Source organism: Bubalus kerabau, chromosome 1 (assembly GCF_029407905.1).
Source record: "Bubalus kerabau isolate K-KA32 ecotype Philippines breed swamp buffalo chromosome 1, PCC_UOA_SB_1v2, whole genome shotgun sequence".
Taxonomy (NCBI): domain Eukaryota; kingdom Metazoa; phylum Chordata; class Mammalia; order Artiodactyla; family Bovidae; genus Bubalus; species Bubalus kerabau.
This window is the reverse complement of record NC_073624.1, coordinates 230,255,677-230,280,257: the sequence shown is the minus strand read 5'-3', so window position 1 is coordinate 230,280,257 and position 24,581 is coordinate 230,255,677. Positions and strand designations below refer to the sequence as shown.

The following is a 24,581-nucleotide window of genomic DNA, read 5'->3' as shown; positions in this document are numbered from 1 at the left end:
CTTTAGCTTTGTAGTAAGTAGTGACCTTAGAGAGTGTGACTCTAACTTTGGGTTCTTCCAGATTGATTTGCTATTTGGCATCTCTTGAAATTTCATATGAACTTGAGAATCAGCTTTTCCATTTCTATCATAAATACCATTGGAATTTTGATACAGACTGATTTTGTTGGTCACTTTGGGAATATTGTTATCTTAACAATATTAAGTCTTCCTATCTGTGAGCACAAATGTTTTCTGTTTAGTCTAAACATCTTTCAGCAGTCTGTTGTGATTTTCAGTGTTTCTGTGTTACATTTTTTTTGTTTAAGCTGGCTCCTACATATTTTATTCATTTTGATATTATTGCACATAATTTTTTAAAATTTCCTTTTTGGGTTCACTGTTGGCATATAGAAATACACTTGAGTTTTTTGTGTTGATCTTATATCCTAGAAGTTTGCTGAATGCATTTATTAGCTCTAATAGGTTTCAGAGTATTTTGTAGATTCTTTAGGGTTTTTCTGTATATAGGCTTATGTCTTCTGTGAATAGAGGAATGTTTACATCTTTTAATTTGAATGCATTTCAATTCTTTTCTTTTGATTGTTCTGACTAGAACCTCCAGTAAGTGTTGAATAGAAATAGCGTTAGTGTCCTTGCCTGGTTCCTGATGTTAGGTGGGTGAAAGAGGACACGGAGCTTTCAATCTTTTATCATTGAGTTAACAGTAAGTTTTTTATGTAAGCTTTTAATAATTTTGAGGATTTAAAAAAAATTCCTAGTCTTTTGTGTGTTTTTATCATGGTAGCAATTAATGTGAGGTTGGTTTTCTTGAGTTAAACTATTATTGCATATGTGGGATAAATCCCACTTGGACAATCATCTTAATACGCTGTCAGATTTGGTTTGCTAGTATTTGGTTGAGTATGTTAGCATTTATGTTTGTAAGGGATATGTGTGCTTAATCACTCAGTCGTGTCCAACTCTTTGTGATCCCATGGACTGCAACCTGCCAGGCTGTTCTGCCCATTGAGATTCTCCAGGCAAGAATACTTTAGTAGGTTACCATCCCCTCCTCCAGGGGACCTTCCAAACCCAGGGACTGAACCTAGGTCTCCTGCATTGCAGTCGGATTCTTTACCATCTGAGTCACCAGGGAAGCCCAAGAATACTGGAGTGGGTAGCCTATGCCTTCTCTAGGGGAACTTCCCAACCCAGGAATTGAATTGCGGTCTCCTATATTGCAGGCAGATTCTTTACAAGCTGAGCTACCAGGGAAACCCATAAGAGATATAGGTTTGTAGTTTTCTCATGATATCCTTGTCTGTTGATGGTATCAAGGTAATGCTGGCCTCATGGAATGAGTCAAGAAGTGCTCACTCATATTTTAATTTTTGAATGAGTTTGAAATGAATTAGAGTTAATTCTTTAATTGGTACAACTCATTAGTGAACCTATCTGGTTGTGGGCATGTTCTTGTTGGGAGGTTTGATTCAATCTCTTTGCTTGATATAGTTCTGGTCAGAGTTTCTAGTTCTTACCTCAACTTTGGTTTGTGTTCATGATTAGTAAAGGTGCAAAACACTTTGCTAAAACACAAATGTATTTGCAAAATTTTTGTATCTAAGGAGTTGGAAAGAGTGTCCTGGTAGACAGAAACAAGAGGGCGAATAGCTTCCTCTGATCTCCAGGACAGGGACAGGTTCTGCTGAGGTGGCCTAGGCCACCCCTCAGGGCCACTGTGACCTCCTGCCCACTGGTCAGCCACCTTCTCCACATTAACACACACCACAGGGAAGGGGTCCCCAACAGCTCCAGTCAGGGACTTTGTGACAATTGCATGGGAACTAAGCACCCTATCCTAAGATCAGACATAAACCTCTCCTACATTTTAGAGATTCCAGGTTTCCTGCAGCTCCATCCATTGGCTTTTGAGGGCAGTGGGCTCAGACATAAGTAAGCTTCAGAATCCCCTAGAGGGCCTGTTTCCTGTACAGGTTCCAACCTCCTACCTCTAATTCCATAGGCCTGGGATGGCCCTGGAATCAGCATTTTAACAAGTCCCCCTGTGATTCTGAGGCTCAGGTTCCTGAACTAAACACTTAGAGGTCCCCCACCTCTGCCAGCTCCCTGGCTTATAGGATACAGCCTAAGCTCCAGCCACCAAAATGTTTAATTTTGATGAAGTTCAATTGATCTATTTTTTCTTGGGTTGCTTGTGGTTTGATGATATAGCGATGAAACCATTATGAAGTCTAGGTTATGAATATTTATCCCTATGCTTTCCTCTAAGCATTTTTTACTTTAGCCTTTCTATTTATGTCTATGAGCCATTTTGAGTTAATTTTTATATATGATATGAAGTCAGGGTCTGACTTAATTCTTTTGTATGTGGATATCCAGTTCTCTTAATGCCATTTATTGAAAAGACTTATTCTCCCTATGAATGGTTCTAGCATCCTTGTTGATAATCAGTTGCCTGTAGATGTGAAGGTTTCTTTCTGAACTTGCAAATTTATTCTATTGATCTCTGAATCTATTCTTAAACCAACACTACAGTGTTTTGTGTTTTTATTTCTTTTAGTTTTGTAGTAACTATAACATTGGGAAGTGTCAGTCTAGCTTTGTCTTTTGTTTTTTCAACATTGATTAGACTATTTGGCATCTATTGGATATTCCATATGAATTTGAGAATCAGCATGTCCATTTCTATATTAAAGGCCATTGGAATATCAATGGACTGCATCTGTAGATCTCCTTGGGAATATTGTAATCTTAACAATATTAAGTCTTCCAATCTGTGAACACAAATGTTTTTCCATTTATTGAGTCTTAATTTCTTTCAGTAGTGTGTTGTAGCTTTCAGTGTTTATGTCTAGCATCTTTTTGGTTAAATTGTTTCCCAAGTATTTTATTCGTTTTGATACTATTGCAAATGCAATTATTTTAAAAATTTTCTTTTTGAGTTCTTCACTACTAATGTATAGAAATACACTTGAGTTTTGTGTGTTAATCTTGTATCCTGTAACTTTGCTGAATGTATTTATTAGCTCTAGTAAGTTTTAGAGTTTTTTGTGGATTCTTTGTGGTTTTTCTATATATAGATTATGTCCTCTGTGAGTAGAGAAATGTTTATTGCTTTTATTTGGATGCCCTTTATTATCTTTTCTTTGTGATTGCTCTGACTAGGACTTCCAGTATAGTGTTGAACAGAAATAGTGAGAGATGGTGTCTTTGCCTTGTTCCTGGTATAAGGTGGAGGGTAGGGAAATGTCAGTTTGTTTTTAATCATTGAGTTAGTTGAGAGTTTTTTTATATATGCTTTTAATAATTTTGACAATATTTGTTTTTGTTCCTTATCTTTTGGGTGTTTTACCATGCTTGCCGGGGTCCAGCCCCGGTGGATCCAGGGAATTCGAAGGGGAGACGGCATCGGCGATCAGGAAACAACAGCTTATTTAAATGTTAATTAAAGATATAAAGAGTGGTTAAATAAGGATAGCTCAGTGAGAAAATTTAGTGGAGAAAAGAGGCTGAATAATTCAGCCAGAAGGTGAGAGAAAGAACGACATGGGGAGACCAAGCTTCGGTGAACAAGGCCTGCACTTTATTTTCCAAAGTAGTTTTTATACCTTAAATTATGCATAGAGGATAATGGGGGAAGGCGTAGAGTCATGCAGTAAGCCAGGCTTTCTTCCTGCAAATTTATCATACGCAAAAGTTTAGGTGATTTGCATCATCTTCTGGCCCGGAGGCCTGTTAACATTTTAAGACCCTTTCTTCAGAAAACTTATTTTTCTCTAAAGGTGATTAGTCAGGCGCCACCCTCCAAAAGCATTAGATAAAGTTGCATTCCTACAGAGCAAAGGTGTGGTGGGCTATAACAAGAAAAAGAATTAATTCAAGGGTCCCAGGTTACAAACATTAAAACTACTACTTACACCAATTATATTAATCAATACACTGCCAGGGACACAGCAGTTAAGGGATATGGACTCTTAGCAGCAAACATTGGCCCAACAAGTGAAAAACCCTTCACCAATACAATTTCTAATCAATCTTTTAACTGCTCAAAGGAATCTGTATTTAGACAGTTTAGAACATCTCATGCCTCTCACAGTTGGGAGGCTCTGAGCAATCACACGTGGCCGGAAAAACCTATTCAGGCAGGCTAGAGGACTTCCAAAGGAGTTTGTAGGCTGAAACACTATCACACCCAGGAACTTTATTAACTGGAGTTATAAGTTAACTCTTTTTTCAGAGAGAGGTAGTGGGGGCAGCCCCCCATAAAGTCAGAGGTGTAGGTGAGAGCACAAAGCAGAAAGTAGGCAGACTCTGGTTTTGGGGGTAGATGCTCGAGAATTTCCAGGGGGACTCCTGAGGCTCGATCCCACCTTTGTGTATGCAGAGCCTCCTTCCTCATGACCTTTGCCATGGGCGGAGCTCCTGCTCCTGGCAACCATGAAAGCATGTTAGATTTTCTTAAAGGCTTTTTCTGTATCAATTGAGATAATCCTGTGAAATTCTATTGCTGTTCTTTAAGGTTGATTTTCTTGTATTGAACCATCATTGCATTTCTGCATAGTGGGATTAATCCCACCGGATCATGATGTATAGTCATATTAGTGTGCTGTCAGATTTGGTTTGCTAGTATTTGGTTGAATATGTTTGCATTTTTATTCATAACAAATATTGTTCTGTAGTTTTCTTGTGATGTCCTTGTCTGTTGATGGTATAAAAGTGATGCTGGCCTCATAGACTGAGCTGAGAAGTGTTTGATCATCTTCTCATTTTTTAATGAGTTTGAGATGAATTGGGGTTAATTCTTTAAATGTTCAGTAGAACTCACCAGTGAAACTATCTGGTCAAGGGCTTGTCCTTGCTGGGAGGTTTCTGATGACTGATGGTCTTTGCTAGTTATAGGTCTGGTCAGAGTTTTGAGTTCATGATGGCTTTGGTTGGTGTTCATGATTAGTAAAAGTTCAAAATGCTCTGATAAAACACAAATGTATTTTTAAAATTTCTGCATCTCAGGAGATGGGATGTCCAGATAGATAAACAGCTTCCTCTGATCTCTGGGACAGAGACATGTTCTGCTGAGGTGGCCTAGGCCACCCCTTGGGGCACTGTGATCTTCATGCCTCTGGTCAGCCACCTTGTCCACCTCAATACCCACTACCAGGAAGGTATCCCCAACAGCCAGGGTCAGGGACTTTGAGACAACTGCATGGAAGCTAAGCAACCTATCAGAGACCAGACACAAACCTCTCCTGCATTTTGAGATTTTCAGGTTTCCACCAGCTCTTCAATGGGCTTTGGAGGGCATTGGGCTCAGATATAAGCAAGCCTAAGAATCCCCTAGAGACCCTATTTCCTGTGCAGTTTCCCTCCTCCTGCCTCTAATTCCACAAGCCTGTGATGGCCTTGGAATCTGCATTTTCACCAGTTCCCCTGTGATTCTGAGGTTGGGCTTCCTGAACTGTACTTGGAGGTCCCCCACCTATGTTGGTTCCCCGGCTTTATAGGAAACACCTAAGCTCCAGCCACCAAAATGTTTAATTTGATGAAGTTCAACTTATCTATTTTTTGTCTTGGTTGTTTGTGGCTTTGGTGACATAGCCATGAAACCAATTTCACATCCAGGTTATGAATATTTACCCCTATGCTTTCCTTTAAGAGTTTTATATTTTTAGCCTATTTATGTCTTTGATCCATTTAGGTTAATTTTTGAATATATATGAAGTATGGTTTACTTCATTCTTTTGTATGTGGATATCCAATTGTCTTAATAACTTTTGTTGGAAAGACTGTTTTTCTCCCATTGAATGGTAATAGCGTCCTTGTTGATAATCAGTTGCTTTAAATTCTTTCAAGAGTGTGCTGTGGTTTTCAGTGACTATGTCCTGCATATCTTTCATTAAATTGGTTCCCAAGTATTTTATTCATTTTGATAGTATTGCAAATATGGTTATTTTTAAATTTCCTTTTTGGTTGTTCACTGGTAGTGTATAGAAATACACTTGAGTTTTGTTTGTTGATCCTGTATCCTGTAACTTTGCTGAATACATTTATTATCTCTAATATTTTAGAGTGTTTTGTAGACTCTTCAGGGTTTTTCTGTATATAGAATTCTGTTCTCTTTGAATAGAGAAAGGTTTTCTTCTTTTCATCTGGATGCATTTTATTTCTTTTTCTTTGTGATTACACTGCCCAGAGCCTCCAGTACAATGCCGAATAGAAATAGTGAGAGCTGGTATCTTTGCTTTGTTCCTGATATAAGGCATGGGGTAGGAAGCTTTCAATCTTTTATTATTGAGTTAGCTGTGAGTTTTTTATATATGCTTTTAATAATTTTGAGGATTTAAAAAAAAATTCCTAGTCTTTCGTGTGTTTATCATGAAAGAACATTAGATTTTGTGAAAGTCTTTCTTCTGTGTCATTTGAGATAACCATGTGAAATTCTGTTGTTCTGTTAATGTAATGTTGATTTTGTTTTATTTACCCACCTTTGCATTTCTGCAAAGTGGGCTAAATCTCACTGGTAATGGTGTTGTTTATTTTAATAGGCTGTCAGTCTTGGTTTGCTAGTATTTGGTTGAGTATGTTTGCACTTATGTTTATAAGGGATCTTGGTCTGCAGTTTTCCCATGAGGTCCTTGTCTATTGATGGTATCAAGGTAATGTTGGCCTCATAGAATGACTGGAGAAGTGCTCAGCCATCTTGTAATTTTTAAATGAGTTTGAGACAAATCAGGGTTAATTCTTTAAATGTTTGGTAGAATTCAGAAGTGAAACTATTAGTATCTGGTCCTGGGCTTTTCCTTGTTGTGAGGTATTTGATGATTGATTCAATGTCTTTGTCATTTATAGGTCTGGTCAGAGTTTCTAGTTCCTAACTGCTTTTGTTGGTGTATATCATTAGTAAAGGTTCAAATCACTTCACTAAAACACAGATGTATCTATAAACTTTATATATCTAAGGAGATGGAAAGAATGGGCAGATAAACTAAATAACAGGGCAGACAGCTTCCTCTGATCTTCTGGACAGGGACAGGTTCTGCTGAGGTGGCCTAGGCCACCCTCAGGGCCACTGTGACCTCCATCCCTCTGATCAGCCACCTTTTCCACCTCTACACCCTCCACCAAGAGGGTCCCCATCAGCCCAGGTCAGGGACTTTGTAACAACTGCATGGAAGCTAAGTACCCTATCCTGAGACCAGACACAAACTTCTCCTGTATCTTAGAGATGCTCAGGTTTCCTCTATCTCCATCCATGGGCTTTTGAGGGCAGTGGGGCCAACATAAGCAAGCATCCAAATTCCCAACAGAGCCTGTTTCCTGTGCAATCCCCACCCCTAATTCAGCAGGCCTGGGATGACCCTGGAATCCGCATTTTCACAGGTCCCCCTGTGATTCTGTGGCTGGGTTCCTGAATTGTACTTGGATGTACAAGTACATCCACCTTTGCCCACTGACTGACCTTATAGAATACAATCCAAGCTCCAGCCACCAAAATGCTTATTTTTTATGAAGTTCAGTTTATCTACTTTTTTTTTCCTTTGGTTTCTTATGGCTTTGGTGACATAGCTATGAAAATATTTTCAGCTTCAGATTATGAATAATTACTCCTATGCTTTCTTCTAAGAGTTTTATACTTTAGGCCTTTACATTTTGTCTTTGATCCATTTTGAGTTAAGTTTCGTATGTAATGTGAAGTCAGAGTCTGACTACATTCTTCCGTATGTGGGTATCCAGTTCTCTTAACACCAGTTGTTGAAAAGACTTTTTCAACATTGAATGGTTTTGGCATCCTTGTTGAAAATCAGTTAACTGTGTCTGTGGAAGTAATCTTTCTAAACTCTCAAGTTTATTTTATAGATATCTACATCTATTCTATGTGTTTCACTGTGCTGTATTACTAAGAAAAACTTTGGAAATTTCCTTTGCCTTTTAGGATAGGGTGTAGGTTTAAGACTTATAGCCCAGAAATTCATTACACATCCCTCATAAAACCACCACTCTGGAATTCAATTTATTAAAAAACACACTCCAAAAACAAGAAATATCCACACTCCCAATTTAAAAATATTTACTCTCCTGATTTGAAATATTTGCTTAACCTGGAAAACCTTATCCATCAGAGAGCAGACAGGATGGAAACTACAATTACAGAAAACTAACCAAACTGATCACACGGGCCACAGCCTTGTCTAACTCAATGAAACGATGAGCCTTGCCATGTAGGGCAACCCAAGACGGACGGGTCATGGTGGAGAGTTCTGACTAAATGTAGTCTACTGGAGAAGGGAATGGCAAACCATTTCAGTATTCTTGCCTTGAGAATCCCATGAACAGTATGAAAAGACAAAAAGATAGGACACTGAAAGATGAAGTCCCCAGGTCGGTAGGTGCCTAATATGCTACTGGAGATCAGTAGAAAAATAGCTCCAGAAAGAATGACGAGGCTGAGCCAAAGCGAAAACAACTCCCAATTGTGGATGTGACTGGTGATGGAAGTTAAGTCTGATGCTGTAAAGAACAATATTGCATAGGAACCTGGAATGTTAGGTCCATGAATCAAGGTAAATTGGAAATGGTCAAACAGGAGATGGCAAGAATGAACATTGACATTTTAGGAGTCAGTCAACTAAAATGAACTGTAATCAGCTCAGATCAGTCACTCAGTCATGTCCGACTCTGCGACCCCATGAATCACAGCACACCAGGCCTCCCTGTCCATCACCAACTCCCGGAGTGCACTCAGACTCACGTCCATCGAGTCAGTGATGCCATCCAGCCATCTCATCCTCTGTCATCCCCTTCTCCTCCTGCCCTCAATCCCTCCCAGCATCAGAGTCTTTTCCAATGAGTCAACTCTTCGCATGAAGTGGCCAAAGTACTGGAGTTTCAGCTTTAGCATCATTCCTTCCAAAGAGATCCCAGGGCTGATCTCCTTCAGAATGGACTGGTTGGATCTCCTTGCAGTCTAAGGGACTCTCAAGAGTCTTCTCCAACACCACAGTCCAAAAACATCAATTCTTTGGCACTCAGCCTTCTTCACAGTCCAACTCTCACATCCATACATGACCACAGGAAAAACCATAGCCTTGACTAGACGAACCTTTGTTGGCAAAATAATGTCTCTGCTCTTGAATATGCTATCTAGGTTGGTCATAACTTTCCTTCCAAGGAGTAAGCGTCTTTTAATTTCATGGCTGCAGTCACCATCTGCAGTGATTTTGGAGCCCAGAAAAATAAAGTCTGACACTGTTTTTACTGTTTCCCCATCTATTTCCCATGAAGCGATGGGACCAGATGCCATGATCTTCGTTTTCTGAATGTTGAGCTTTAAGCCAACTTTTTCACTCTCCACTTTCACTTTCATCAAGAGGCTTTTTAGTTCCTCTTCACTTTCTGCCATAAGTGTGGTGTCATCTGCATATCTGAGTTATTGATATTTCTCCCGGCAATCTTGATTCCAGCTTGTGTTTCTTCCAGTCCAGCGTTTCTCATGATGTACTCTGCATATAGGTTAAATAAACAGGGTGACAATATACAGCCTTGACGTACTCCTTTTCCTGTTTGGAACCAGTCTGTTGTTCCATGTCCAGTTCTAACTGTTGCTTCCTGACCTGTATACAGATTTCTCAAAAGGCAGATCAGGTGGTCTGGTATTCCCATCTCTTTCAGAATTTTCCACAGTTTATTGCGATCCACACAGTCAAAGGCTTTGGCATAGTCAATAAAGCAGAAATAGATGTTTTTCTGGAACTCTCTTGCTTTTTCCATGATCCAGCGGATGTTTGCAATTTGATCTCTGGTTCCTCTGCCTTTTCTAAAACCAACTTGAACATCTGGAAGTTCACGGTTGACATATTGCTGAAGCCTGGCTTGGAGAATTTTGAGCATTACTAGCGTATGGACCGGAATGGGCAAATTTAATTCAGATGACCATTATATCTACTACTGAGGGCTAGAATCCCTTAGAAGAAGTGGAGTAGCCATCATAGTCAACAAGAGTCCTAAATGCAGTACTTGGATGCAATCTCAAAAATGACAGAATGATCTCTGTTTGTTTCCAAGGCAAACCATTCAATATCACAGTAATCCAAGTTTATGCCCCGACCAGTAATGCTGAAGAAGCTGAAGTTGAACGGTTCTATAAAGACCTACAAGACCTTCTAGAACTAACACCCAAAAAAGATACCCTTTTCATTATAGGGGACTAGAATGCAAAAGTTGGAAGTCAAGAGATATGTGGAATAACAGGCAAGTTTGGCCTTAGAGTACAAAATGAAGCAAGGCAAAGGCTAACAGAGTTTTGCCAAGAGAATGCACTGGTCATAGCACTCTCTTTCAATAACAGAAGACTACACATGTACGTCACCAGATGGTCAATATCAAAATCAGATTGATTACATTCTTTGCAGCCAAAGATAGAGAAGCTCTATATAGTCAGCAAAACAAGACCGGGAGCTGACTGTGGCTCGGATCATGAACTCCTTATTGCCAAATTCAGACTTAAATTGAAGAAAGTAGAGAAAACAACTAGACCATTCAGGTATGACCTAAACCAAATCCTTTACGATCATACAGTGGAAGTGAGAAATAGATTCAAGAATTAGATCTGTTAGAGTGCCTGAAGAACTATGGATTTATCACTTTATCACTTTAAATTAGTCACATCTATTCTTTACTGAACATCAATAAGGACATGGAATTTTTTTTTTGCTAGATAAAAGCAAAAGCACATTTTGTAGTGGGGTCACCAAAGTCAAAACTTCCCTGGTGGCTCAGTGGTCAAGAATCCACCTGCAATACAGGAGACACAGGAGATGCGGGTTCTATCCCTGGGTCAGGAAGATCCTCTGGAGAAGGAAATGGCAACCCACTCCAGTATTCTTGCCTGGAAAATCCAATGGGCAGAGGAGGATTTTCTGTATATAGGATTATGTCATCTGTGAAGAGAGAAAGTTTTACTTCTTTTAATTTGGATGCATTTTATTTCTTTTTCTTTGTGATTGTTCTAGCTCAGACCTCCAGTATAGTGTTGAATAGAAATAGTGAGGGATGTTGTCCTTGCCTTGTTGCTGATGTAAAGCTGTGGTGGGAGGGGTGGAGGCAGGGAAGCTTTCAATGTTTTATCTTTGAGTTAGCTGTGGGTTCTTTTATATATGATTTTAATAATTTTGAGGATGTTTGTTTTCATTTCTAGTCTTTGGGGGTTTTATCATGAAAGCATGTTTGATTTTATTAAAGGCTTTTTTCTGTGTCAGTTGAGATAATCATGTGAAATTCTCTCATTCTATTATTGTGATGTCGATTTTCTTGTACTGAGCCACCTCTTCATTTGTTGGATAATCCCAGTTGATCATGGTGTATAATCATTTTAATATGCTGTCAGGTTTGGTTTGCTGGAATTTGGTTGAGTATGTTTGCAGTTAGGTTCATCAGAGAAATCCATCTATAGTTTTCTTATGATATCCTTCTTTGTTGATGGAATCAGTTACTGTAGCCCTCATAGAATGAGTTGTGAAGAGCCCAGTCATCTTCTATTCTTTTGAGTGAGCTTGAGACGAATCGGGATTAATTCTTTAAGTGCTTTGCTTTGTTGGGTGGTTTTTATTGATTGACTGAATATCTTTGATAGTTATAGGTCTGGTCAGAGTTTCTATGTCTTTTAGTTTGTTTTCATGATTTGTAAAGGTTCAAAACACTTTGCTAAGACAGAAATGTATTTGTAATACTTATATTTCTAAGTCGATGGAAAGATTAATCATTTTCCTGGATCAATGTTTATTGAGCGGATTTTTTTTTTTTAGATTCTAGAATTAATTTTATAACCATTTGAATAGAAATAAAAGCACTGAAAGAATCAACTAAAAGTGGTAAATGCAGTTGCATCCAGGAGAGGTGGCAGAGAGATGCTAATTTTCTTAGAATACAGCAGCACAGTTTAACCCTTTGTAAAAGTAAACAAACTTAATTAGTCCAGAAAAAGGCAGTTCTATAGCCAGGTGGTTGCTGTTGTTTGGTTGCTAAGTCATGTCCACTCTTTGGGACCTCATGGGCTGCAGCATGCAACGCTTTCCTGTCCTTTACTACCTCCCGATGTTTGCTCAAATTTATATCCATTGAGTCAATGATGCTATTCAATCTTATCCTCTTCAGGTTGCCCAGATCCAAATTCCACCTCCATTTGGTAGCTATGTGACCTTGGGCAAGTTTATAGTGTTTGAGCTCTCCGAACCTCAATTTTCCCATTGTAAAATGGGAATGATAACAGTACCTACTGTATAAAATTTTTATGGGAACAAAAGGGGACAGTGGTATGTAAAGGTTTGGCTGGTGAGTGTCCTGTAAATGGAAGCTTCTTGATACTATCTGTTATCAGGCTTGTCCAGACCAACCTAACTTCCTTTTCCACTTAGCAAGAGCCCCCTGCTGCTCTGGAGACCCCCATGTGTACAGTCAACTGCCTAACACTGGGCATGTCTCTTCTCCCAGGGCCCCTTAGAGGTGGCTTCGGAAGGGCTCTGAACTTAGCAGTCCTACCCTTACTCCAACCCCGCCCCCTGGGGGGGCATGTCTTTATTTATTTTTTAATCAAGATTTCCAAACTCTGTGGTTGCCTTGCCTAGCTAAAAGAGGAAGAGGGGGATCAGCCCAAGGAGAAGGAGGAAGAGGAAAACAAGACAAACATCCAGTGCTAGTGGAGAGGAACACATGTCCAGTGGGTCTGGTCCCGTCAGGGCTGGTGTCCGAGAATCCGGTTCTCTGCCCCACCGCGAGCCCTGCATCAGCCTGCTGCTTTCCTGCTAAGGCCATGGGCCCACGGACCCTACTGATCCTGCTGGTGGTCACAGCTTGGCATGGTAAGAGCAGAAACAAGCCTTGGGGGGTGTGGGGTGGGGACAGGGTTGTAACAGGGTTCCAAGGGAAGGATTCTCTAAACCTCTGCCCCTCACTAGGGGTCTCCACTCTGCGTTTTCATCTCCCCAGGCCTGGACTGCGGGTGTGTGGGTGTCTGCTCCAGAAAGGCAGTGGAGGGAAAGCGGGTATGAACTGGGTGGAACCAGCCTGGCCAGGGCTGTGGATCTGGCCCAGCTCAGATGGTGACTGTCCATGTGTCCTGAACACATCCCTGTGCCCTCAGGGCTCTTTAGTGCCTACTGAATGGTCAACAGCATGTTTTGGGGGGTGATGGAGCAGACAAAATGCTCCTCAAACCCCACTGTGCACACAGATCCCCCGGGGATCGTGTTACAGTGCAGACTCTGACTCTGTCGGTCTCAGGGGTGACCTGAGATTCTTCATGACTAGCGAGTTCCTAGGAGATGCCAGTGCCCCTGGTCCAGACCTACACTGGGCAGAGAGGCCCTGAGAGCCCCTCGTGGCTCCGCTGACACTGCCAGTGTGGGACTCACGAGGCGAATGAGGCAGGATGTGACTTGGAGGGGCCTGAAGAGGCAATGGTCCTTCCTTGGACGGCTTGGGCAAGAGGTCAGAAGGAGAGGTAAGAGGTTAGCCTCTCTGGCCCAGGGCTCAGGAGAGGTAAATTTGGGACGAGAGTGTACAGGGCTAGCAGCTTGTCTCGGGGGAGGACAGCGGGGGTCTGCTAGGCTGAAATCCTCCCAAACACAGGCTGCGGGGCCTCAGGACAGAGAGCTGTGAAGCAGGCCCCACCTGAATCCCACCCCTCTGACAGCATCAGTGATGCAGGATCTCCTGCTAGGAGGGTCCCTAACTGAGGCTGGGGGCTGGGTGCTGGACTTGTGTCTACAGTCGGCCCAACAAACACATGTTAAGTTCTTTTGGCCACTCTGTGCAGCATATGGGATCAAACCCATGCCCCCTGCACTGGGAGTGTGGTCTTCACCATTGGATCACCAGGGAAGCCCCTAAATTTTGCTGCATATTTGGAGGAACCCTGAGGGAGGATGGGGACTGTGGGTGGGGTAGGAAGGCAGCAGCATCTCCAGCCTTCCCACAGTCCTGTGGCTGCAAGACCCCGAGGAATAGGTGTGTCTGGTCCCTGAGGAGGAGATGGCCACTGAAGGGCTTTTTTGGGCCCAGTCAGTTCCACTGGGCTTGCAAGTCTGTCCTCTTTTGTTGAGATGAATTTATGTGTAGTAGAAAGCATTGATTCTTAAGTATACCTGTGATGAGATTTGACAAGTATATATGCTTATGTCCCCACCATCTCAATTAAGATAGACACTATTCCCCTCATCCTAGAAAGCTTTGTGGGTTTTATTTCACTCTTTGTCCTATCCTCCTGCCCAGAAAATGCCTGTGGGAGACTGATGGGGGATGGAGAAGCTGTCCAGCATCTCGCCTCAAAGGAAAGAAGAGATGGGGACTGCAGGCTGGAAGTCTACTTTTTCAGTAGACCAATGATGAATGAGGGGCAGTTGTGAGGAAGTTGGGGGACAGAATCACTGCACCCTAGAGACCAGAAGAGACTCACTAAGACTCAGGGCCAAGGAGGAGGCTGTGCCCCAAACCTTGGCATGCTGTGTGTGTGTATGTTTGTGTGTGTGCATATGTATATGTTTGTGTCTCTGTGTGTGTACGCCTGTTTTTTGCATGTGTATATATTTGTGTATGTGTGTGCATGTTTGTGTGTGTATGTTTGTGTGTATATGTGTGTATGTTTGTCTATTTTTGTGTGTGTGTATATGTTTGTGTATGTATGTGTTGGGGGAGAGGTGGGGGTGTGGGGGCACACCCTGGGAGCTGATGATGAGGGGGGTCTCCCAGGCAAGCGGGAGGGGGTGAGAAGGTTTGGGGAGATGAGATGGTGGGGTGAAGGGGCAGAAGGGGTCCAGCCCCCACCCAGGGAGTAAAGGCCTGAGCAAGCTTTTCCTTCCCTCCTGTCAAGCCAGCAGTGGGCAGCTGGAGCGGAAGCTGAGGGTGTCAGCCCTGTCCTGCATGAGTACTCGAGACGACAGGACAAAATAAGATAATGCCTCTCTGACTACACTTCCAGGAGGCTGAGGCTGGAGTTAGAGGACAGGGGAGGGTTGGGGGAGGGAGAAGGCCTGTGAGACCCAGCAGGGGCAGAAGCGAAATACAGAGTCACAGAATCTGAGACCGCGGGATGCTACAGGCATAGGCTGTGACCTTTAAAAGTTAGCACTTCAGCTGTCAGAGTGTCAGGATCAGAGAGGAGGTTAGGAGAGTAGTAGATGAAGCAATAACACAGGACAGGAGAGCTGACTCAGCCAGAGGTTGTGTATCACCTCTTTGAATCCTCCCAGGACGTCTCAGAGGTGGAAATTCGGATTGTTCTCATTGAAAGAGTATCCTGAGGGTCAGAGGTTAAGCAGCCTACTTAGTTAGCAGGGTAGAGCCAAGTTTTGGACCCAGGTTGGCATAGCACAGTGGTAAAGAATCCTCCTGCCAATGCAGGAGATGCAAGAGACTTGGGCTCGATCTCTGGGTCAGGAAGATCCCCTGGAGGAGGAAGTGGCAACCCATTCCAGTATTCTTGCCTGAAGAATCCCATGGACAGGGGAGCCTGGCAGGCTAGAGTCCATGGGATCGCAAAAAGTCAAACATGGCTGAGCGATGACTGGCTGACATGAGTCCACAATCAAGCTCTTCCCTCCAGTCCCCCACCCCAACCCCGATGCCCTGCATGGCTGCAGCAGTAATAGGCTAGCACCTGCTCTGTTGGGACTTGCCAGCAGCCTGCCAAAAATGATGCTTGCCTCTCTCCCTGGGGGTCAGCAGCACAGGGAAGCCTGGCTACAACCCCCAGGTGTCGGCTTCCACAGTATTCCTCTGGTCACTCCATCCTTTATGCAGATCAGAAGCCTGCGCATCTCTGATGTGTACAAAATCAAAACATAAATTAAGTCATCCTGAAATAATTTGACAGAGAGGATCTTTCTGATTCTGGGGTTTGTAGTGAGGGCAGGGTGCAGTGGAATGGAAAGACCCATTTAAGAAGCTTTTGTGCAGTACTTCCCTGGTGGTCCAGTGGTTAAGAATCCACCTTCCAATGCAGGGGACATGGGTTCAATCCCTGATCGGGGAACTAAGATCCCACATGCCACGTGGCGGCTAAGCCCACACACTTGCAGCTTCAGAGCACTTATGTTGCAACGAAAGATCTCACGTGCTGAAACTAAGACATGATGCAGCCAAATAAATAAATACACCTTTTTTTTTTTTAAGAAGAAGCTTTTGTGCAAGATGATGAAGAGTCCCTGAATTTGCCTGGTTCCTTCAGGGTTGGGATGTCCATGGTCCCATCGCTGGGACAGACAGATTGGACTCAGTAGGGGGGTACCTAGCAGGTCAGTGGCAGAGCCGGGTCCCGCAGCCTGGGATATGCCAGTGCCCAGCAGGTGGTACTGCCTGTGTCGGGGGCTGAGGGGGTCTTTCCCCTAAAGGGGACAGTGGCCAGGAAGCAGAAGTGAGAGCCTCCCTGGGAGAAGGACTGCAGGCTGAGTGGAAATGGGGGCTAGGCCGGGTGCCAGCAATGTGTTTCCGCCTGCACAGGCTGGAGGGCGCCTGGCAGCCCCTCCAAGTCCTTGCATCAGCTCTCACTTCCCTCCTTTACCCCTATTTTAGGCCCTGGAAAAATGCTGACACTGCAGAGGCAACGGGCTTTCTTCCCGGAGGGCCTGAGTTTCAAGTTCTCTTTTCTCCTTCAAGAAAATTTTCCTTAAAAGAGATTGTCCCTAGTAAACGCAGCAGTGCTGGGATGTTAGGGTGGGCTTCTGGGGGTAGACTAGATAGTAAATAGAATGGCTAACCTTTGCTGAGTTATTTATATTTGGTGACAGGTGATGTTCTAAAGCTTTCTGTGCATTTAAATCTCCCGACATCCCAATAAATGGGTACAATTTTGGCCCCCATTTTATATGGGGAAACTGAGGCACAGAGCCTCTGAACCTCCCCACTGTGCTACAGACCAGATGTCCAGTGATGAGAGAAGGCACAGCAGAAGACTCGAACTCTGCCATGCTAAGATCCCACACCCCTTTTCTTCTTCTTTTATTTCTTTAAAATATTTTTTAAAGGTATATGCATTTTTATTTGTTTTTGGCCATATCGTGTGGCACGTGGAAGGGTCAAACCCGTGCCCTCTGCAGTGGAACTCAGAGTCTTACTCACTGGACCATCAGGGAAGCCCCTTTTTCTTCTTCCTCGTGTGAATTAATTCAGAGCACTTTGCCACGAACGTTCTATTCTTTTGTTTCTTCCAAGGACAGAGGAGCCTGGTGGGCTACAGTCTATGGGGTTGCAGAGAGTCAGACACGCCTGAGCGACTTTCACTTTTGCTTGTTTGAAGCCCCTTCTTTGAGCTAGGTGCTGGACTTCGTAGCAGGAATGCAGGCCATTTATTACATCAGGCTGAAGGAGTCCACTCCTGGGGAGAATGACGCAGACTGAGGCCAGAGGCTGCAGTAGCCCCCACGGGACAGTGGCTGGGTGGGAGGCCAAGAAAGCCCTCAGTTCCCTTCTCTCAGAGACATCAGAGATGTCAGTCCATCACAGAAGGTTTGGGGTAGGGCCTGAGTGAGTCACCGGAGAGGGGCAGGGATGTGTTCGAGGTGGTCCTGCAGTTGTAGCTGAACCCCAGAACCAGCAGCAGCCTGCCAGAGCAGCCCCCAGCTCAGAGGCAGGGTATGGCCAGTGGGATGTCACCTCAGCCCTCGCTTCTATCTGCCACTTCCCATCACCAGGTCAGGGGGTCCCGGTGATAGAGCCCAGTGGCCCTGAGCTGGTGGTGGAGCCAGGCACAGCGGTGACCTTGCGATGTATGAGCAATGGCAGCGTGAAGTGGGATGGCCCCATTTCCCCCTACTGGACTCTGGACTCTGACACCCCCAGAAGCATCCTCACCACAAACAATGCCACCTTCCTACACACGGGAACGTACCACTGCACTGAGCTTGGAGACCCCCTGGCGGGCACTGCTACTATCCACCTCTACGTCAAAGGTGAGGACTATGAGCCCCCTCCCCCTTGCTGGACTAGCCCAGCAAGGCCCACCAAGAACGGCCAAGAGGGCTGGGCCCTGACCCGAGCCATCATAATAAGCCAACTCCACATTTACTGAGAACCTGCCACGAACAAGGACCTGTGGCAGTGCTTCTAATTTCATTCCTCACAACAACCCTGTGAGAAGGTTCTTGTTTCTGCCCATTTTCTAGATGCTCAGAGAGGCTGAGTCATTTGCCCAAGATCACACAGCATTAAATAGTGGGGCTGGACCTGCCCCAGAGCCCCCAAGCATCAGTTGAGCTTCCCTGGTATTATGTGACCTCAGGCAAATGAACAGCATCTCTGAGCTTCTCCGTCACCAATGTCCAGGGACCGGTTAGCCTGGCGGAGGGGGGGCCTTTGTAACCCTGTATCTCCATGCTCCCCAGACCCTGCTCGGCCCTGGAGGGTCCTGGCCGAGGAAGTGACGGTGTTGGAGGGTCAGGACGCGCTGCTGCCCTGTCTGCTCACCAACCCGGCACTGGAGGCCGGCGTCTCGCTGGTGCGGGTGCGCGGCCGGTCTGTCTTGCGCCAAACCAGGTACTCCTTCTCGCCCTGGTACGGCTTCACCATTCACAAGGCCAAGTTCATTGAGAGCCAGGACTACGAGTGCAGCGTTCTGGTGGCTGGCAGGGTGGTGAAGTCCCTCAGCATCCGGCTTAAAGTTCAGAAAGGTGCGTGGACAGGGACGACTTGAGAGCTGGTGCCTGGCGGAGGGGAAGTAAGGGTGGGTGCTTCGTTTCACCTCTTCCTTCCAGTCGTGCCTGCTTCATCCATGGGGCACCTGCTGAAGCAAGACCATGAAGTGTGAGGTACTGGGAGGCAGACCACATGTATGCTGATAACTCAACTGGGCAAGGTAGTCTCAGGTCGTGAAATAGGCTATGAAAAGCATTGAACTGGGTGGTGGAATAGAATGTGTGGGCGTGGGGAGCTCGTGGAGAGAGTGACATTTTATTTGAGTGGAAATGTGCATTATGAGAAGGTGGAAACAGCAGAGGAAACAGCAGGTCCACAGTCGTGAGCTGGGAACAGGCTTCAGATGTTCCAGGAATGGAAGGAGGGCCCAAAGCTCTCCCACCCCTTCAGACATGGATTCCTACTCGGGGCGCACCAGGTGCTGGGTGCTGAACGCAGGAGAGGGGGGGAACCGTGAGCAACACCATGGGGTGTCATGATGGCAGGTGCATGGGACGCCTCGGCATCGGCATCAGTGTGTTGAAGTCTCTCTTCTGTCTGCTCCCCCCTTGTTTCTGCTGGGCTGGTAAATGGATTCTGGTTTCTGGGAGGACTGGTGTGAGTTAGCAGGACCCCCAGGATCAGAATCTGAGCCTGAGACAGGAAGCAAGCATGTGTAATGAGGCCAGGGTCCGAGTGGCAGGGCTGGCCCAAGGGCCTGTGCCCTGAGCCCACAAAACCTGTCCAGGAAGCCAAGGGAACCCACTCTGTGTGCAGAGGAGCCAGGCAGCACCTTTCCCTGCAGCCCACCTTGCAGAGGGATCCCAGGGCCCTCGTTTCACCATGACTCTGTGACATGAGTGCACTCCTTAACATCTGACCCTGAAAAATGGAGTTAGGTTATCTTTCAACAACAGCCACAGCCAGAGATGTTAATTCATAGGCTAGGGCTTCCCTCATAGCTCAGTTGGTAAAGAATCTGCCTGAAGTGCAGGAGACTTGGATTCGATTCTTAGGTCAAGAAGATCCCCTGAAGAAGGAAATGACAACCCACTCCAGTATTCTTGCCTGGAGAGTCCCGTGGACAGAGGAGCCTACCAGGCTACAGGCCATGGAGTGGCAAGAGTCGGACATGACTGAGCGATTAAACCACGACTGCTATGTTTTAGGCACTGGGTTAGCTGTGCCTAAACTAGGCATACCACACTAGGGATACCACCTTCATTTACTGTTGATGACAGATGAGAGAGAAAGCAAATAAATGTGATGAACAAGAAACCAAGCTGAAGAGATATGGGTAGGGGAATCCATGGGAGTCTCCAGGCAAGAATACTAGAGTGGGTTGCCATGCCCTCCTCCAGGGGATCTTCCCGCCCCAGGGGTCGAACCCAAGTCTCTTATGTCTCCTGTATTGGCAGGTGGGTTCTTTACCACTAGAGCCACCTGGGAAGCCCAAAGCTAATTCAGCTAACCTGCGACAGGAGGCCCCTCTGAGGAATGTTTGACCTGAAGATGTGAAGGATGAGAACAACCAGTCGAAGTGTGGTTGTTGCGTGGATCAGGCATTCCCAAAGGGAAGGGCAAGGGCACGTCTTTGGGTGGGAGGGGCCACGTGGCTGCAGAGCGGTGAGGGATGGCAAGTGCATACAGGTTGGGAGCAGGGTCTGGGGAGGTACGAGGGACTGCAGCTTTTAGTCTGAGTGATGAGAAGCCGCTGAATGTTAGCACAAGAGAGGAGCGTGATCCAATCTTCCTTGTAAGGAGCTGACGTTGGCTGCTGTTGGCCTCACAGTTGGCTGCTGTGAGGAAGCAGGGAGGCCTTCCAGGTGGCTGCAGGAGTCCAGAGCAGAGGGGAAGGGTGTGACTGGGGAGAGGCGCTGGTGATGGAGCCAAGGGGACTCTTCAAGGTGCATTTAGGAGATGGGACTTGTTGCGGGGAAAACTGAGGTGCCATGGCTGCCTCCCAGGATTTGGGAAGGGAGCCTGGGCCCATGGCAGGAAGCAGAGTGGCAGCTCTGGCCTAGGTGCTCATGGGTGCCTTCCCCTGACCTCAGTCATCCCAGGACCGCCGACCTTGACATTGGAGCCTGAAGAGCTGGTGCGGATTCAAGGGGAGACTGCCAAGATCGTGTGCTCAGCCAGTGACGTTGATGTCAACTTTGACGTCTTCCTTCAACGTGGAGACACAAAAGTCAGTACCTGGGGAGGGGGTGGGGTCCTGCCTGTCCTCCTGGCACTCCAGGCCCCACCTCAAGCTGGCACTGGGAGCTGAGGGCATAGCTCAGGACCAGAGAGGGGAGTAACTCACCCAAGGTCTCACTGCTGGTCAGTAGATGATGCAGAAGCAAGTCTCAGGCTCCTGCATCTGCACATTGTGATGGGAGAGGGAGGAGGCAGGATTCCACCCCCTTGACCCATGACCTTTGCCCTAGCCTGTAGACAAGAGGCACATGTCAGCTCAATTCTGACTTTGCAAGAGGTTCCAAGGCCACCTCTGAGGCCCATGAATGTAAGGATTATTTCTGAAAAACTCTAGAGAGAGGAAGAGGGAGTTTTCTCAGGAGGAAATGGCATTAGGCCACTTCTAAGAACATACTTCCTCCCCATGCCTTCGGCATGCCAGGCATAGCCCTATGCCATTTGCATTCTCCATCTCACTCACTCTTCACTACAACCCTAGAAGCATGGGCCAGTGTCAGTCCCAATTTGCAGATGAAGAAACGGAGGCTTACAGTTCAGTCCCTGCCCAAGGAAAGGCACATAGTAATCCTTAAAGGCTGAGAATTAGAACCCAGCTCTTTCTAATTCCTAAATGACCTCTGTATACCATTTCTATTCCTTCTGGATGCAGCTCGCAATCTCTCAACAATCCGACTTCCGTGACAACCGTTATCAAAAAGTCCTGACCCTCGAACTCGATCACGTAGGCTTCCAAGATGCTGGCAACTACACTTGTGTGGCCACCAATGCCCGCGGCGTCCACACTACCTCCATGGTCTTCCGGGTGGTAGGTAAGCATCGGGGTCGTGGAGGGTCAGCACGGATCCTGGGGCGAGGGGGTGCATATGGGGATTGAGAAAGAGGGAGCTGATGTTAAAAAAAGGAGTAGACACTGTTGGAATAGCTCGCTAGAATCCCCCTTTTCTCAGCCTGGCTAAGGAGCCATGTCTGTGTCAGCCCTCTGATTGATTCTCAGAGTCCTCCCTCTCTCCCACCTTGGAGGTCCCACAGTGCACGGCTGCATCTCATTCCAGCATCATTTTGTTGTGTTTTGGGATTGATGTCCAGTAGGTCCCTCCTGGACTTTGCTGTTCACTCATTCATTCATTCCTGCATGCCTGGGACTCACATCACATGGGCATGTGAATAGACAGCAGGCACCCTGGGTGGGCATGCAAGAAGCCTGAGGTGTCCTGGGAACACCAAGGGGGACTCCCCAACAAAGGCTTGGGCTAAATGGACTCTAAGCTGGGACCAGAAGAATGGAGGTGGGTTAGTCAGGCAGAGGGGAGGGGAGGGAAGGGGAACAGCACTTCAGCAGAGGGAACAGCATATGCAAGGCTCAAAGGCAAAGAGAACAAGAGCATCTGAGGCATCCAGAGAAACCGACAACAGCAGGGACACGAAGGGTGGTGGGGTGGCGGTCATAGGAAAGCAGGGCAGAGGGTAGTATCCGAGAGCAAGTTGAACTGGTAGCTTGCATCATCTCTGGTGGGCGGGTGTCAAAGGTCTTAAGAGGAGAGTGATGGGATCAGATGGCAGAGAGGATGCAGGAGTGGTGGCCAGGAGCCCGCGGTCCTGAGCCACATTCCAGCCTGCCTCCACCAATGACATAGGTAGGTTGCTTAAACTCGTTCCCCATCTGCAAAATAGGGATCCTAACAGTAAGTGTCTCATAGGTTTGCTCTGAGAATTCATTGAATGTATCAGAACTAACTAGGGCAGGGCCTGGCACAGAGTAAATGCTCAGCATGCCTGAGGAGATGTCATTTGAGAAAGCTCTGCCCTGTGTCATGTGGCTTGGATAGGAGACTCGAGGCTGGAGGCCCATCAGGGCAGTTAACGTGGTGTTCCAGGCCAGAGATGGTGAAGGGTGCTGGATTATGGTGGGGACCCCGGAGAGTCTGTTATCCAAAACAATCTAGGCGGGACAATGGCTGCTGGGACAAAGCAGAAAGGAGCCAAGATGACCAGACTGATTGGGGAGGAGGCAGCGACAGTCACTGGGCTGAGAATCCGGAGCAGAGGGCAGCTTCTTCAGGGTGGGGACAGGTTCAGAGTGCTTTCAGTTTGGCCACACCTCATGTATTAAGCTGGGAGCCTGAGGGGAGGCGGGAGGGCGAGCCTAAGAATCATTACCCTCACAGAACAAGTAATACATCAGGCTTGCAGGAGCACCTAAGCGCTGTTGTGGGCCCATCCTGTGCCAGCAGCTCTGAGGGCTAAAGCAGGAGAGAACAGTGAACTGTCTCCCAGTTATGGATTCTAATCCTATCCGTTTTGTAGTGCAGACCTACAGTAGTCAGTCAACGGATGTTGTTTTCCTTCACTCTTCCTGCTAGATCCTTTTTAATGCGGGGGATCCAGTTACAAATGAGAGAGAAAATGTCCTGCCCACATGGAGTTTGTATTCTAGTTGGGAGAAGACAAGCGATAAGCAAAATAAATTGTGAAAAAGACAATTGGGTAGGATTTTCAGCTTAAAATTGGGTGATCATCAAGGAAGACTTACTGGGAAACTGACATTTGAGCAAGGACTCGAAGTTGGTGAAGGACCATGCCATGTAGAATCTTGGAGAAGAGAGCTGCAGACAGAGGGCAAGCAGTATTTTTAAGGTGGGTCCAAGCTCACCATATGCAAGGAGTAAGTCAGCCGGTGTGGCTGGGTGGAGCTTGAGAGCAAATGTAGTACATGATGACATCAGAGGTGAAGGAGAAGGTCTTGGGAGGCCAGCGTGAGACCTGGGCTTTTCTTGAGAGGGGATACCATTGGAGGGTTCGAGCAAAGGAGTGACATGATCTAACTTGAGGGTAGCAAGATGTAATATGGCTTTCTGGTGCTTTGTTGAGGACTGTCTATTGGGAGACGAGGGTAGAAGCCAGAAAACTGTTAGGAAACTCCTGCTACTAGTTTGAGCCAGAGGTGATGGTGGCTTGATTAGGGAGGGATATGGTGGAGGTGATGGGAAGCGGTTGGAGTTTGGATGAATGAATGGCTGGCTGGCTAACTAAGGGAGAAAGAGACAAGAAAACAGCCTTGCCCTCAAAGCTCACAAGCCTGGAGAGAGAAGACAGCTACCTAAAGGGAGGACCAGATGCATGAAGTGGAGTGGTGGTGGTGGTTTAGTCGCTAAGTCGTGTCTGACTCTTGCGACCCCGTGGACTGTAGCCCGCCAGGCTCCTCTGTCCATGGGATTCTCTAGGCAAGAATACTGGAGTGGGTTGCCATTTCCTTCTCCAGGGGGTCTTCCAAACCCAGGAATTGAACCCGGGTCCCCTGCACTGCCGGTAGATTCTTTACCAACTGAGCCACCAGGGAAGCCCGAAGTAGTGTGGATGTGGTGCCTAATGACTGTACAGTCTCAAAGGGCCGCAGCAGGTATCCTGCTAAGTGAGATAAATCAGACAGAGAAAGACAAGTACTATGCAATATTGCTTATATGTAGAATCTTAAAAATACCACAAAGGGACTTCTCTTCTGGTCCAGTGGTTAAGATTTCACCTTCCAATGCAGGGGCTGTGGGTTCAATCTTTGGTTGGGGAACTAAGATCCCACACGCTGCAGGATGCAGCCAAAAACTTAAAATAAGTAAAACTTGGGGAAAAGATCCTTTAAATATAAATAAATTTAAAAATTTAAAATACCACAAACTAATGAATATCACAAAAAAGAGGCTGACTCACAGAGAACAAACTAGGGG

At 45.9% G+C, this 24,581-nt stretch overlaps 1 protein-coding gene across 10 annotated transcripts in view; it reads left to right on the top strand.

Moving 5' to 3' along the window:
- CSF1R (colony stimulating factor 1 receptor) overlaps window positions 1–24,581 on the top strand; it is a 76,314-nt gene that overhangs the window by 32,258 nt on the left and 19,475 nt on the right. For 8 of the 10 annotated variants that reach the window (XM_055558399.1, XM_055558371.1, XM_055558391.1 and 5 more), the window contains 5 exons: window positions 12,621–12,854; window positions 17,682–17,939; window positions 18,372–18,656; window positions 20,715–20,851; window positions 21,512–21,671. In XM_055558399.1, coding sequence (XP_055414374.1) covers window positions 12,806–12,854; window positions 17,682–17,939; window positions 18,372–18,656; window positions 20,715–20,851; window positions 21,512–21,671 — 889 coding nt within the window. In that variant the 5' untranslated portion in view covers window positions 12,621–12,805. The remainder of the gene's footprint in view (window positions 1–12,620; window positions 12,855–17,681; window positions 17,940–18,371; window positions 18,657–20,714; window positions 20,852–21,511; window positions 21,672–24,581) is intronic. The other 2 variants (XM_055558420.1, XM_055558422.1) reach the window with 2 other exon arrangements.